Source organism: Diabrotica virgifera, chromosome 3, assembly GCF_917563875.1.
Source record: "Diabrotica virgifera virgifera chromosome 3, PGI_DIABVI_V3a".
In the NCBI taxonomy this organism is placed as follows: Eukaryota; Metazoa; Arthropoda; class Insecta; order Coleoptera; family Chrysomelidae; genus Diabrotica; species Diabrotica virgifera.
In genome coordinates this window covers 116,700,107-116,717,296 of record NC_065445.1, presented here as the reverse complement: position 1 = coordinate 116,717,296, position 17,190 = coordinate 116,700,107, and the positions used below count along the sequence as shown (strand labels likewise).

At 34.6% G+C, this 17,190-nt stretch overlaps 1 protein-coding gene across 3 annotated transcripts in view; it reads left to right on the top strand.

Annotated features, from left to right (window-relative positions):
* Positions 1 to 12,878, top strand: part of LOC114338947 (myosin-4) — a 179,971-nt gene extending 167,093 nt beyond the window's left edge. For all 3 annotated transcript variants that reach the window (XM_028289570.2, XM_028289571.2, XM_050646866.1), the window contains 2 exons: positions 489 to 705; positions 12,522 to 12,878. In XM_028289570.2, the coding sequence (XP_028145371.2) occupies positions 489 to 705; positions 12,522 to 12,743 (439 nt within the window). In that variant the 3' untranslated portion in view covers positions 12,744 to 12,878. The remainder of the gene's footprint in view (positions 1 to 488; positions 706 to 12,521) is intronic.
* The last annotated feature ends 4,312 nt before the right edge of the window (positions 12,879 to 17,190 follow it).

Below are 17,190 nucleotides of genomic sequence, written 5' to 3'. Positions count from 1 at the left end.
AATGGATACGACCTTAAAGTTAATATGCACAAAATGGAACGCACCTTAAAGTTACAGGGAGCGCGGAGCAGCGAACCTAATGGATACGCACCTCAAGACTTAATTTCCACAAAAAAGGAATAAAACAATATTTCTTCAAATATATTCATAATCATGAGAGAAATAACTTCATATAGTAAATTTTTCCTTGCTTGGCTTAATAATTTGTCCAGGTACTGTAATTAAAAATTCATTCAAATTTTTTGCATATAAAGAAGAATTTAGTCGGACATTAAACGTTGAAGGCACCACGGGTATTAACGCTTGAGGTCAACGTACATATATACTTCGGGCCATAGGCCCTCGGTATATACACCATTGACCTCAAGCGTTATTATCCTTATAATACCCTTGGTACCTTAATAACTATAAATAAAAGTTTTCGTTACGATAATGCTCGCATTTTTAGCTTGTTATAACTACTGATGCCCATTGTTATGTATTTTCAGACTAGATACTTTTGAAACGTCAATTTTGGATCCCGACACTGGAGCTCTGGCTAACTCAACATCAAAGATAGAAGATGACATCCAACAAGTGTGGCGGCAAATTGGAATAATGTATCAACAAATGAGTAGCAACTCACAAGCTCTTAAACAACTGCAGAATCAGACTGACGCGTATATTACTGGTTCTCTTGGGACAATGAACAATGTGAAAGGAAAAGTAAGTAATTTAAAAAAAAATGTCAACATTACATCATAAAGATACAAATTGAAAAAAAATACGTAGGTACCCAAATATTCCTTAAATCGCAATTTATAAAAAAAACCGTTGATCCAAAAGTTTTCACTCTTCCCTTCAAGCCTCAAAAAGTTTTTTAAGTTTCACTAGCTGGGAATCAGGAAGCTTGAGCCCTCGCGTCTATAGTAGGTATGTACATCTGCCGAACAACAAATCCACTAAAAAACCGAGTAATCTCGAGCTTTTTTAGAACTAAAATCTGATGATCAAGTGAACCAATAATTAAATAAATGACTTATAAGGCTTTTATGTCACATACATATTAAATTTACGTTCATAGTAAAGCATTGCCTAATGATTCCTCCTATGTGTCTCTTATTTTCTATTCTCTGATTTGTCTTCCCAAACAGTTTCAAACTTAGTTTTTTTGAAATTTGTCCAAGCTTCGTATGTGCCATAATATATGGGCAATGGAATTGGTGGTAGATATGAATTAAGACGATGAGAGTTGAGCATTAGCGAAGATGACATGGATGAAGATGACCCATGAATGTGGTTGCTCCGTTGATGCGGGATTGAGAAGTAATCTTGCTTTAGCTACCAAGGCATAATATTTGCTTTCGAGCTCTGCTCGTTCAACATCTTGATTGCCGAGGTTAGAGGTTGTATCAAATAAACAAATACGTTCAATGTCACACTGTACCTTTTCAAACTCAACAACTGACTCCTTTAAGACATCCAGACGCGCTTGTAATTCAAGATGGATTGTGTCAGATAAAGGAGTTTTACATTTTTCAAGGAAAGTGTTAAAACGAGTCACTGTGGATTTAACAGTGTCACGATGAGCTGCAAAATGTTTAAGGTCTTCAGCATTAGCCATTTTTATCAATTAATTTACGCTAATAGGTTTGAGAGAAGGTTATAAAATTACTGTGTTTTGTGGAATATACTAATTAATAAGAATATTGCTAGCTTAGTTGTAGTACCAAGTTAAAATAAGTGGATAAGATAAGTAAACAATAAAAAATAAAATGGATTAGGTATAAGGATTGTGATCCGGCTCGAAGGACCAATGTTTGCTCTGGACCCTTTTTCTTCGGGTGTCAAAAATCCGGCTCGAAGGACCAGTGTTTGCTCTGGACCCTTTTTCTTCGTTGGAGGACTGTAAAAAGCCAACGGGGGTTTTCAGTACTTTTCGTGATGTCCTATCTTTTTTGCAAAATAGTTTCTGCTGTAGGAAATTCACAATAACTAAAGATGGTTTGACAGTTGCTTTATTTCAGCGCATTCCACAGCACTAAGCGAACGTAGATTCCACAAAAAATATATTTTTCTGGTTGAAATTATTTGACTGATATGATGTTTAATTAACTGACTGTTGTTATGGGTTACCGATTCCAAAAACTACTCGTCCCCCGTGAAATATTATACGTACTTGTTTTATTTTAATTTATATTGACAATTTAAAATGTTTTATACAAATTAGGATCGAACATTGCTCATGATGCATAGTTTGAAATTGGAGGCCAATTTATCCTCTGAATTCAGTTTCTTAGAGAAAGAAGAGTTATTAAGAAAGAAGCTTTTTTCGACTTTGTATTATGGAAAAACTAGAATCATTCGAGCTGTGGATGTATACACAAATTTTCAAAATGATGAATAAAGAAATGGAAATGTTAAATACAATCAAAAAAAGAAAATTAGAATATCTGGGACATATTACACTAGGAGAGAGATACAACTTACTCCAATTGATTATACAAGGAACAATTCAAGGAAAAAAGAAGCAATGGGAGACATAGAATATTGTGGCCGCGCAATCTGAGGGAATGGTACGGATGTAGGTATTACATCTAGTACATCAAATGAACTGTTCAGAGCAGCTGTCTCTAAAGTCCGAACATCTATGATGATTGCCGAGCTCCGTCGCGGAGATGGCACTTGAAGATGAAGATAAGGAGAAGGTGTCAATCAAAACCAATCTTGTCCAGCTTAAGAAGTTTTAGGGAAATCGCAAAAAACGTATTAGCAAATAACCTTACATTGAAAATCGGTTAAATTAGCGGTCAGTGGCGTAGCTGAAGATTGGGGGGCCCTCCCGCGGCAATTTTGGTAGGGCCCCTTATTATAAACATAACGACCACTAATAACAGTATAATTACTAAAATATATGTAAATGGCACTATTTGGCCTTTATTTTTAATGTCTACATCAGTTAGTGTTAATAGATTTTTTGGGAATAGACATGAAAACCTATTATATCTACATGTCACTTAATACGGCTAACCTATTAGTAAGTTGTTGCAACATTTTATCTAAATTTACATTGAAAACATTAGATAACTTCAAAACTTTTTTTTCTACAAGTTATTTTTTTGTCGCAACTGAGCTCATCGTAAAATATTTTTATACGTTTTGTCCGTTTATTTTTAAATTTCGATATAATACCCCACTATTCTGCTATTCCTGCTGCTTCTGCTAAAGTTTCGGAAAACGAATTTCTCATTTCTCGAAGATTATCACGAGTTTTTTTCAAAAAGTTGAAGGGTTATCGTTAACTCTGCCGTTTCAGAATGCAAAAGTTTTGATGTTAGATAAATGAAGTTAATAATTTTAGATTGAATAGTAATGTTAACGGCAAATTCAAAATTATTCATATGCTCTAATAATGCATTAACTTCTAATTTTTCATCGTTTTTTTAGATAGCAATGAAAAGTTCGGGCAAAGTCATGACAGCATCATGTCTGGATGACCACCGCCCATAACCTTCTAAGTGTTGGCAAATACGATGAATACAAAGTTATAATAGTACGTAGTACATCTCATCTTCTAATACTGGCACTGAAAAACATATAATCTCTTAATTATATCGTAAACAAAACCAGCTCCTACTCCTGTACACCAGCAACGGCATCATTCAACACTAGGCTCATATTATGGGATGTAATACAATAAACATAGGAAGCTGTTTTTTCAATGTCAGTTATGCGCCTTTGTACGCCTGAATATACACCACACATAACTCTTGCCCCATCATACCCCTTTCCTCTGCAGTTGTGTATGGAAGGGTGCTTTGATTGTATAAATTTTAAAAGTTCATTTACAGGACCTTCTTCACTTTGGTCTAATATGCGAATAAATCCCAAAAAACTTTCAACAACTTGCTTTGGAAGGTGAATTATTTTTATCGCAAGTTATTTTTACATACCGGAAAATAAAACTAAGCTAATCGTGTTTTGAAACATCTTGAGTGGTATCAAGAATTATTGAATAAAAACAACTTTTATAATTAAATTAATCAATTTGTTTTCAGTTTCTTCAGCCAGCAAATTTAGAACTTCGTTTTGAATATGGGGGCTCAAGTAATTTCTTTTTAAGTTAGGTACTGTTTTTATCGATTAATTTAGCTAAAACAGGATCATATTTAGCTAGTAAATTAATCACCTACAAAAAATTACCTTTTTGGGATTCACTTTCATCTAAACTACCAACATGTCCACGAAATGCTAAATTGCAACCGGAAAGAGTCGAGTTACACACTTGTCTTGTGTCGGATCCGTATTTTAATCGGAGGTTCCAGTAGATATGGTCTGAAGTACCGTATCCGAGAACCATAAATGATAGGTAAACACCGGCACTTTTGAAAATGCTGATTTTCTTATACATTTTATTTTATTATCACAGTTCCCTAGAGTGTTGCATCAGCTTCGACCTTGTCGACAAACGACAACCGATTATTCGAAGTGTGAATAGGATGGCCGACATCCGATTTAATATACGAATCCGACACACGACAAGTAGGAACAGCCTGTTAAGTCTATTACCCGCTTCATTACTTTCTACCAAATTCCCTATTTTGATACTTATTAGGAAAATATGTTTTGGTCCTCAATTTAAAGAATGTATTGAGCATGAAGGCTTTAAGGGGCGCGGGCCTGTCAGCTACGCCACTGATATAGGTACCTATCATTTTATTTAGTGAAATTAACTTATTAAAGCAAATATTTTAAATCTGAAGGTATAAATAAACCTGCAAATACGTTTTAAAAAAAAGGACATATTCTTATTTGATTGGATTTCATGGACATGATCTTTTTTGTTTGAAGTCTTATGGGACATGTTTCATTTTGGTTGCTCTCCAGTAAGATGGAATAGAATATCATTCTATAATATGTTTACTTTTTTATGATTTTTATTAAAATTTTAATCACGTGACCAAATCACGTGAGTAGATCCGGGCACTGCTATTAGCTAAATGGACATGTGGTTGTATGATTGAAACTAGCTGTGGACATGATCTCATTTGATTTGGGACCCTAATATTGTGTATTCATTTTAAACAGGACATAACTGTTTTTAACCGAAACCGAAAACATCACAGAATAGAATCTACCATTTGTATTATGAAACAGCTGCTAACTCATTTTGGATTTTTATGGACATGATTGATTTTGATTGACACCTCCTCAGGTGTTTGGGATACAGATGATAGAACTAAGAGAATCGTTAATAATAAGAGCTCGTGAAATATTAGAACTATTTAAATATTGTAGAGCTTCGAATATGACATACAGTTCTTCCGTGAATATGGTTGTTTCTCAGGGATGCGGACCTTTAACCATAAGATTAGATGTTGAGGAAACTAGAGCTGAGCCTGCATCAGCATCATTATTGTTTAAGATCGGATTGCATTTTTATTGAGTGAATAAGCATTGTTCGTTTTATGATTGATCTTATAATACGATATCGATTATATATATATATATATATATATATATATATATATATATATATATATATATATATATATATATATAATGTTCTTGAACTCCTAAGTGGAGCATAGAGCTTTAGTGAAAACGCGCCATCGGGTTCTATTTTGCGCTAGGGCCTTCACCTCATTCCAAGACTTTCCTTGACTTCTTATCTCGTCCATGATGGATCTTCTCCAAGTTTGTGCTGGGCGACCTCTTTTTCTTTTTCCTTGGGGATTCCATCTAGGGCAGTTTTTGCAATACTGGAACTATCTTTTCGGAGTGTGTGACCTATCCACCCCCACTTTCTGGATTTTATTTCATTTTCTACCATATTTTGTTGGGTCAGGTGTAGCAGATCTTCGTTTCTGATGGTGTTTGGCCAGAAAATACGCACAATTCTTCGTAGACATTTGTTAACAAAGACCTGCAATTTGTCTGTAAGGGATTTTGTCACTTTCTTTTTTGTCAACAAGGCGCATATTTTGGCATGTTGTTGGAAAAACCACTGAGTGTTTATTTTACTTTACACAATCAAAAGTTTGAAGATAAATAATACACTGATCGGTACGAAAAACGGGCACCTTACAAAATGAGTCATTTTTAATGTCTCGAATTTCCTAAACCTGTTGTCCGCTTTAAGTGATTTTTTTAATATGTTATAGTCTTATTCTTTAACAATATCGCTGTAATAATATTGTTGCTAGACATTTAAATTGTCATTGTATACTGGGCGTACCAATCAAGCTGAGTTTTTTCTCAAAGTTCAAAGCATCCTGTGGAATATTCTAGCATCTATAAAATTCTGAAATTAAAACCCAACCATAGCGTCAGGTTTTCTTAACATTGTGTTTTTTGATTCATTCGCTTATGTTGAATAATAAACTGCGCGTCATAGAAAACGGGCACCCTAAAAAATGGTTAATTTTTCAGGTCGCGTATCTCCTAAACCTGTTGTCCAATTTAAGTGATTTTTTGAATATGTTATAGCCTTATTCTTTGTCAATATCCCCGTAATAATATTTTTGTTAAACAGGTAAATTTTCATTGTATACCGGGTGTACGAATCAAACTGTGTTTTTTTCTCAAAGTTCGCAACACCCTGTGGAATAACCTAGCATTTATAAAATACTGAAATTAAAACCCAACTATAGCCTCAGGTTTTCTTAACATTCTGTTTTTTTATTCATTCGCTTACGTTCGATAATACAAAAGTCCTAGGTACTTTAACAACTAGCCATGTTCTTTTTCAGTACAGGGTGTTTCTAAACAAATGCGAGAAACTTTAAAGGGTAGTTCTGCATTAAAAAATAATGACAGTTTGCTTTATAATCGTATGTCCGCAAATGCTTCGTTTCCGAGATACGGGATGTTGAATATTTCTTTACAAACTGACGATTTACTTTATTGCCCAAAAACCGGTTGAGATATGCAAATGAAATTTGGTAGGTTTTAACAGATAGTTATTGCGAATTTTTTGACATACAATTAAAAATTTTATATTCACCATTGGCGTGCATACAGATAATATGATCGGTCATATTAACAGTAGATATGCACGCCAATAGTGAATATGAAATTCTTAGCAAGTCAAAAAATTCGCAATAACTATCTCTTAAAACCTACCAAATTTCATTTTCATATCTCAACCGGTTTTAGGGCAATAAAATAAATCGTCAGTTTGTAAAAAAAATTCAACATCCTGTATCTCATAAAGGAAGCCTTTGCGGACATTAGTTTATAAAGCAAACGGTCATTATTCTATCATGCAAAATTGCCCCTTAAAGTTTGTCGCACTTATTTACAAACAACCTATACTGATGAAGAACATGACTAGTTGTTAAAGTACATAACTTTTGTATTATCCAACATAAGCGAATGAGTCAAAAAGAAGAATGTTAAGAAAACCTGAGGCTATAGTTAAGTTTTAATTTCAGTATTTTATAAATGCTAGGTTATTCCACAGGGTGTTGCGAACTTTGAGAAAAAAACACAGTTTGATTTGTACACCCGGTATACAATGAAAATTTACATGTTTAGCAAAAATATTATTACATGGATATTGACAAAGAATAAGGCTATAACATATTTAAAAAATCACTTAAATCGGACAACAGGTTTTGGAGATACGTGACCTCAAAAATTACCCATTTTTAACGTGCCCGCTTTCTATGACGCGCAGTGTAAAAAAGGTACTTTAACAACTAGCCATATCCTTCATCAATACAGGGTGTTTATAAATAACTGCGACAAACTTTAAGGGGTAATTCTGCGTAAAAAATAAAGACCGTTTGCTTTATTAACATATGTCCGCAGATGCTTCGTTACCGAGATACGGGATGTTGATTTTTTTCTTACAAACTGACGATTTATTTATTGCTCTAAAACCGGTTGAGATATGCAAATGAAATTTGGTAGGTATAAAGAGGTAGTTATTGCGCATTTTGACATACAATTAAGAATTTTCTATTCATCATTGGCGTGCATTGTATGTCAAAAAATGCGCAATAACTAGGTACCTCTTTATACCTACCAAATTTCATTTGCATATCTCAACCGGTTTTAGAGCAATAAATAAATCGTCAGTTTGTAAGAAAAAATTCAACATCCCGTATCTCGGTAACGAAGCATTTGCAGACATATGTTTATAAAGCAAATGGTCATTATTTTTTTAAGGAGAATTATCCCATAAAGTTTGTCGCGCGTATTTAGAAACATCTGCAACATCTTACTAGTAGGCTATTGATTATATTCAAAATAAGATAGCTAAAAGGAACTACAACGTTAACGGGGTTTTATTATTTAATATGGTCAACGGACATCTATATATGAAAAAACCGTGGAGTGCTACCATTTAAAGGGGTGCGTTTTTGAGAAATAGGAGAATTAGTCCCTGGGCACAGGTTACATTAGAGTGAGTTCTATGCACTTTTGGTAGAAATCCGTCTACATAAAAATTGTTCCTGGTTAAATTTACTATCTAAATATATCTTTTTAAAGTCAAATATACTTTTTTTTACAAAAATATATTCAAAAGAAAAAGCACAAAGAAACCCAAAAGAAAGAAATTTTGTTTTTTGTCTCATAACTTTGTCGACGGGGATATATGTATAGATATTGCTTCACAGAAAAAAAAACTTACATATTTTCTCTTTAAAATGATGTTTGGTACAGGTCATTAGGATTTACAGTTTTCGAAATATGATTTTTCAAAGCTCGACACTCACAGCAATTTTGGGCAATTTTCCTTGTTATTTTGCAAATATTGTTCTGTAACTTTTTTCTACGTAACTTTAGGTATATGCAATGGTACACGTAATAGGAATAGAAATCAATTACCTTTAAAATGGTCTACTGTATAACGTTGTACGACTTTTTTTAAAGAGATTATGGTTTTTCAAGGTTTTATACTTTTAACGATTTTTTATAATATAATATAAAAATAAAATAAAATTATTATATAATATATTATATATTATATAATACCTAGTATAAAAAAATAATATTTTTTACATTTTTTACGATTATTTTTGAAATTTCTCATTATAACTTTTTTTTTCTTGTACATGAATATACTATCTATATATTGCGCAACAAAGAGGGTTTACTTTCTGTTTTTTAAAATGGTGTATCATCTATATTTAAATACATAATGGAAACCGAGTGATTCTTTGATATTTTTTTACCTGTATTATTTATAATTATTTCTTTTAGAAAAATTACATAAACATTAGTCTTAAAAAACATCACTTTAGTTAAAATTATTTAAACGTTGTCATTTAAAAAATTTTCAAAATCAAAGTCGATCTCTTCGTTAGCATTAGCTTCAATATCTTCCTCTGACACCTCAGTTATCTTAGAGTTCCCACAATTAGTACCCATGCACATGCACCCTTTGCAGAATATTGAACAACTAATTCCTATCTTCCTACAACCGCAGTTTTTTGTACATCTTTTGGTACATTTACATGCTATTTTTTCAAGCAAAGCTTATGGTGCAGGAGCTTTGACAGTAAATATTGGAATTAATCCATATTTTGAGGTTTGCCTGGCCGAGACAAGTGGATCCAAAGTATTAAAAAAGTTATAATGAGGAATTTAAAAAATAATCCTAAAATCAAAAATCGTTGCAAGTACTTATTACAATTTGAAAAAGCATATCTTATTCAAAATTAACCCTAGAATTTTTTATAATACACCATTTTAAAGTAAACAGAATAAGCTTTTTTTTATTATATAATATATACCATATAGAAAAAAAATTATAATGGGAAATTTAAAAAATAATCGTAAAAAATATAAAAACTCGTTAAAAGTATAAAGTCTTGAAAAAGATAACCTCTTTAAAAGAAGTCGTACAACATTATACAGTAGACCATTTTAAAGGCAATTGATTTCTATTCCTCTTACATGTACCATAGCATATACAGTAGGAAAAATGAAAGAATACCCATGAACGAACATATAAAACACACTGTATTTTTCTGTCACCGTGTCATACAAAAAATTGGCCAGCGCAAGTACATGTAATAATTATTATTACATGTACTTGCGCTGGGAAATTTTCTTTGTGACACGGTGACAGGAAAATACAGCGTGTTTTATATGTTCGTTCATGGGTATTCTTTCATTTTTCCGACTGTACCTAAAGTTACGTAGAAAAAAGTTACAGAACAATATTTGCGAAATAACAAGGAAAATTACCCAAAATTGCTGTGAGTGGCGAACTTTGAAAAATCATATTTCGAAAACTGTAAATCCTAATGACCTCTACCAAACATCATTTTAAAGATAAAATGTGTAAGTTTTTTTTCTGTGTAGTAATATCTATACCTATATCCCCGTGGACAAAAGTTATGGAACAAAAAACAAAATTTCTTTCTTTTGGGTTTCTTTGTGCTTTTTCTTTTGAATATAATTTTGTAAAATAAAGTATCTTTGACTTTAAAAAGTTATATTTAGATAGGAAATTTAACCAGGAACAATTTTTATGTAGACGTGTTTGTACCAAAAGTGCATAGAACTCACCCTAATGTAACCTGTGCCCAGGGACTAATTCACCCATTTCTCAAAAACGCACCCCTTTAAATGGTAGCACTCCGCGGTTTTTTCATATATAGAGATTCATTGACCATATGAAATAATAAAACCCCGTTAACGTTGTAGTTCCTTTCTATAGTACATAATTATGTATTTGATATATTATGTAATTGATTATAATCAATAGCCTATAGTCTAACAACAGTTAGGGTTTAGACCACGAAAATCTACAGAATTAAATCTTCTTAGTCAGGCGGACTTCTTGCTGGATGCCTTGGAGAAGGGATATCAAGTGGATACGATATACACTGACTTCTCCAAGGCATTCGACAGGGTGCCACACAATATTTTGTTGCATAAGTTGAAACTGATTGGGATTGATGAGCCTTTATTGTCATGGTTCCAAAGCTACTTATCTGATCGTAGACTGATTGTTAAAATTGGCACTTTTCTTTCTAAAATTATCCAAGTTCCATCAGGAGTGCCTCAAGGCTCTCACCTTGGCCACTCTTGTTTAATATTTTCATAAACGACATAAATGAATGCTTCGCAATCAGTTTATTTTTGCTCCTTGCTGATGATCTAAAATTAAGCTGTGTGATTAAATCCCCACATGATTGTGAAAAACTACAGTACGATTTAAATAACTTGCTAGAGTGGTGTAAAAGAAATGGCATGGAACTTAATCCAACTAAATGTAAAACTATGACTTTTTCCCGTTCCAGAAATGCTATTGTCTTTGACTACAATATTGGTCACTATAGTATCGAAAGAACTTCCCTTTTTAAGGACTTGGGGGTGACCCTTGATACCAACTTACAGCTTTCTCATCATCTCGAGAATGTTGTTAATAAGGCTTTCCAGATGCTTGGTTTTATTAGAAGACGCACCCAGGACTTCACAAATATTACAGCTTTAAAAACCCTCTACTGTGCCTTGGTCCGTCCCCATCTTGAGTATGCCTCCTGTGTATGGTCTCCTTTTTATGGAGTGCATACTAATGCTCTTCAGTTAGTTGAACATAAATTTTTAAAGCAAATTGCATATAGACTTGGTATCTTGGGCAATTACAGTGATGTAGATATTCTTAATATCCTAAATATGGCACCTATCACTGCTCGTCATAAGAGAAGGGATCTCATCACTTTCTACAACATCCTACATGGAAAAACTGGAACTCCAGAGCTTCTTCAAAAAATTAATATTCATGTCCCACTAAGAACAACCAGGGCTACAGTTAGTTTCCATTACCCAATCCACCGTACTAACTATGGTCTTAACAACTTCCTCTCTAGAACTGCCAGACTAGCAAACCGTCACCTTAACATTGACCTTTTCCAAACTTATAGCAAGTTCCTGAGTCAGGTTTTAGTAAACATTGACTAAGACTTATTGTTCTGTAAAAATAATAATAATAATAAACTCAAAAGTGACTTATCTGCTTTTGTTCGCCGACCACACTAATTAATGTCCTTAGGTATGATTGTTTGTGTAATTTGTATTAGTAACTTATTTATATTGATAATTTGTATTTTTTGATCTCTTTATTGTATGTAATTTATATTTTAACCTATTGTTTTTTTGTAAATGGTTGTAACCGTATATAAATAAATAAATAAATAAATCTTCACGTCTGCCCCCCCCTAAAAATTTTTATATGGGCGCCCGTGCCCGGTATACAATGATAATTTACCTGTCTAACAACAATATTATTACAGCGATATTGTTAAAGAATAAGGCTATAACATATTAAAATAATCACTTAAACCGAACAACAGGCTTAGAAAATTCGAGACATTAAAATGACCCATTTTGTGGGTGCCCGCTTTTCGTGCCGGTCAGTGTAACAAAGAAAAATAAAACAAAAGTTCTGGTATTAAGAAACGTCCTTTGGAAAATAAAATTTTTAAACTATTTATCGTCTAAATGTAAAAATTTTGGTCCATTTAAAAAAACATGGTTTTTATCTAATGCTATTTTAAATCTTATATTTTTTTCAACAGGTTGGTCAAATAACTGGCCGAATTACCGAGGTTGATGAAAATCTTAACTATCTAATCGGCAGACTTTCGTTGGTAACGGAAGAATTTAACAGAATCAAAACGGGACTCAGCTCTGCATTAGAAAAAATCAAAGAAAGTTTCCATGCGGTACAGGAAAAAGTTGATGAAGGACCAGGACCACACAATATTGACAGCAGTGAGCAAGTGCCTCCCACCGCTTAATTTTTTTAATAATTCTTATTTATTGCAATGTTTGTTCGAGCGAATATTTGTATTTTAGCGTAGCTAGACTTAATTTTTTATTAAAGTGTGAGTAATTCAAAACCGTAAATAAAATACAAGAAACTCGTTTAAAAACTCTTTGACTTCTCACTTTCATACCATCCCGACTAGTATTAAAGACGCACAAGGATTTAAATCCATGTTTCGCATGCTTCTACTAGCTGAAGGAAATGCCAGCTTTCAGAAAAGCTTTGAAACTTCAAGATACACCACGTTACCTTTTCTAACTGGTAACAAAAGACACTATTCTTGACACCGGCCCTTTCTACGCCTATCTTCTTCTTCTTGTGCCACTCCTATCGAAGATTAGAAATAATCAATGCTATCCTGACCTTGTTTACAGCTGACCTAAAGAGTTCATTAGTGGTGCAGCCAAACCACTCTCTCAAATTCCGCAACCATGACATTCTTCTACGGCCTGGATTCCGTTTTCCTTCTATTTTTCCTTGAATTATATTTTGAAGTAATGCGTATTTATGTTCTCACATCAGGTGACCGAAAAATTCGAGTTTTCTTCATTTTATCATTAACAAAATTTCTGGGCCTTTCCTATCCTTCGTATTACTCAGTGCCGTTTTATGCACTGGGCGCTTGGGGCGGGCGCCCAGGGGCCCGGGCCCCGGAGGGGCCCGTAAGGACCCGTTCCTCTTACTAATAAAAAAGTAAAGTCCTCTAAATAATTTACGTATTTTCCAAAATAGAAAAAAAAGACGAAATACCTGCGATTTCAAATGGTCTGATTTTAAGACTGATGACTTTATAAAAACTGTGAACTTTTAAATAAAAAAGTGATTCCTTAGAACCTTGTAAAAAAATGTTTGAAGATGGAGAAAAAGCTTATTATAGAAGATTAAATAAAAGCAACTTTTATAGAGGAAAACCCAATGGAGGCAAAGAAAAGAGAGATTGGCTAATATACGACGCAAGTGTTAAAGCTGTTTATTGTTAACCGTGCATGTTATTTTCATTTGAAAAAATAGTTTAACTAAGTTTAAACCCACTGGAAACATTTGAATATTTTACTCAAATCTCACGAAGAAAGTAAATTTCATCTGAACTCTATGGTTACATTAATAACAAGATCATCACTAAAAAAATTAAAGAAAAAGATCTTCTGTGTAAGAGGTATATTTATTATAAATAATAGAGGTATATTAATAGAGGTATAAATAATACAGGTATATTTATTAGAAATAAATATACCTCTTACACAGAAGATCTTTTTCTTCAATTTTTGTAATTGATGCTATACAGCCAGCTACAGGAAATTTTTTCTTATGAAGATCATCATTGATTGGAGTTATAGACGCTGCCTTGAAAGAGCAAGTAAAATGCGAAGCTGTCTATTGGATAAACGTCCTAAGAAGAGTTGTTGTCACTACTAAATGACTTGCTTCTCAACGACTAGCTTTCCGTTGATGAAATGAGGATTGAACGAGTCATCATAAAGGAAATTACTTAAGTTGTCTTGTATACTAGGCTAAATTTGACTACTTCTTAGCTGAGCATTTACAACGGAATGCGAATAAATGAAAAGGTTGAGTTAGCTATCTGTCTCACCAAATTTGCAATGAATTTTTGGAAGTAATGAAATCAAAGCTTGTGAAAACTTTTGACGCTGTCAATGCTTTAGTTAAAAACTAGGGATCCATCAAACCTATTTTTCCAGTTAAGCAATAACAGAGACAAAAAATTAGCAATTAAAAATGAAGCCAAGACACTGCAGAATAAAATCTTTGAGACAGCTCTATTGACACTGATTTGGACAAAAATTTTGGAACTAGTTAATGCAAAACCAGTACTTGAACGTGAAGAAACTGTGGACTTAAACGTGTCAATTGAAGTAGAAATAATGACATCTATTTTGAGATTTGTTGGAGACGTAAGAAATATGTCAAGCGAAATTGAACTAGAAGCCAAAAATATTTTTTTGCGAAGACGGTAATATGTGCTACAACGATGTTACATCAGCTGTTAGATGATTTTCTACGCTAGATAAAGAAACAGCCAAGACGTCAATTAATACTTTATATGTGGAATATAAAAAATATGTTGATGAAACCAAAGAGAACTTGCATAATGAAATTACCCATTCTATAAAATTATGCCAAAAGTTGAATAAACATTTATACAATTTGGTGTCATCCAGGATGTAAAGATTGGAAAGGCAACATTTCCCAATATTTTACCTTTACAGCAAGTTTATTTCACGATACCAACTTCTAATGCATCAGGCCAGCGGTCTTTTTCGGCTTTAAAAAGAATAAAAATATATTTAACGCCAAATATGGGTCAAGAAAATCTAGACGGATATAACTATTATTGTATTATAGAAAATGAAGACCTGGAGCAAATGAATTGTGATAGTATTATCAGACAGATTGCTAATACCTAGTCAAGCAAAAAAGTGATCTAATTTTTGTCATATGTATTTTTTAGAATAAATTTTTTAGCTTGTCATGTGTTGTTTTTTGTAACTTTCTGTTTTTTTTATACATTTTTAAATGTATTTTTTGGAATATTTTTTACGTTTGCGATTCTTCTTGTTTGCTAAAAATTGTGTATGGATTTTACGGGTATAAATACATGAATGTGTTTTCTTGTAAAAAATCTGACAACGAATAGCAATTAAGGGGGCCCCTAAATATTCAGCGCCCAGGGCCCGAAGTTAGGTTAAACCGGCACTGGTATTACTTCAAGGTTTGTGGTTCTTTCAACCCAACTTATCTTCAGCATTCGACGGTAGCACCACATCTCGAAACTTTCAATATTTTTTATGTTGTTCTGTTTGAGAGTCCCGCCCTCTACACCGTATAATAGTGTATTAAATACGTAGCCTCTTAGCATTCTTAATCGTAGAGAAAAAAGTCTAGTGCCGACCACTAGACTAGTAACACGCGTGCGAGCGGAGCGGAGCAGAGAAACAGCGAAGAGAAGCCAACGAGTAGTGGGGATTGTTCGGCTGGGGACTTCTTAGTCCTACCTCGAATGTAAGCGAGGTAAGAGTTGAGCGTTTTCACTCTCCGAGGCGAGAAGACGACGAGGAGCCAACGGTGAAAGAGGTTGTACGACTAGCAGGAATTTTCATTCCATCACGAATGTAAGCGTGATAGCGAAATCGTGCACTTCTAAGCCTTAGGCAAGAAGGAGAGGCAAAGGCCGATCGACTGGATGTGGTGAAACTTAGGGAATTTTATTTTATTGGATTCTCTGAGACGCCGCAGCTAGAGATCGGTTAGCAGAAGAAGCAAGGCGGGCTCGACGGGAGCCCGCTACGGGATATCTACTGTGCCTCCGTAAGGGAAGGGTGTAGTTTAAAACACTGCACCTCGACACTGCAGGGTGTAGCTTTTGTGAAACTACATCGATGCAGCCCCGGCCCCTAGGTCAGTAGATCGAGAAACTCAAGTGGAACCCGTACTCAGTTCTGTCTGGGTACGTGAACAACCGCGAAATTGTGCAGGGAGCCAACCCTGAAACCGATGTGGTGTCGGGCCAATCGGTAGACAAAAAGGCTTCATCCAAAATTAGGACCGTTCGCCCCCAACCAACTGATCGAGCTAGGTCTCGATCACTGCCCCGATCCATGGCGCAACCCCCGCCAATTAATTAGAGCCCACGCAAAGTGGGCTCAAACCTGTTTCAGCACCTGCAGACTGATAACGAGGGGTACTCATCCTCATCCATGGACGAGAAAGACGGCTTTAAACAGCCTAAGAGCAGCGACAAGAGGAAGAAGAGGGAAAAGAAGAAAAAGAGTGAGGAAGAAACGAGGAAAGAAGAGAAGAAAAAAGAGGAGCCCATGGAAGACGAGATAGCAGAAACCAACAGAGGTACCACCAAGCGTGGAAAAGAAAGCGACGGTGAGGCAGAGGTTATGTCGGAGAAAATAACCAAGACGAACCAAGACGGCGATTTGAGGAAACTCCTGGACGAAGTGACGGCTCAGAGAGACCAACAAATGACAGTTATAAACGGAATGAATACCGAGATGGCCAGGATGTCTGAAGAGATTAAACAATTGAGGGGAGAATTGACAGCCCAAAGAATATTCTTCGAGGACCTCCTCGCACACGCACGGAGCCAAACTCCAGTAGTTTCCCAGCCAGTTACTGACACTACTCAACAGAGGCCAATCGCTGAAACCCAACAGAAGCCAGTTTCTGAAACTCAGCAGCCGATCCCTGAAGCCAAAAAGCCGTCAGCGGGCGAAAGGATCCAAAAAATCAGAGGCCAAACTCCAAAGATCAGAGAGGAGTTCCCACCACTCCCAGAAGACGAGAAGAGAACATGGGAAGATAAAGCCAAATCCGCCATGAGTGCCGCTTCACCAAAAGCGCAGGATTCTTATAATCTGCCCCGAGGACCACCCCCCATCCACCCAACT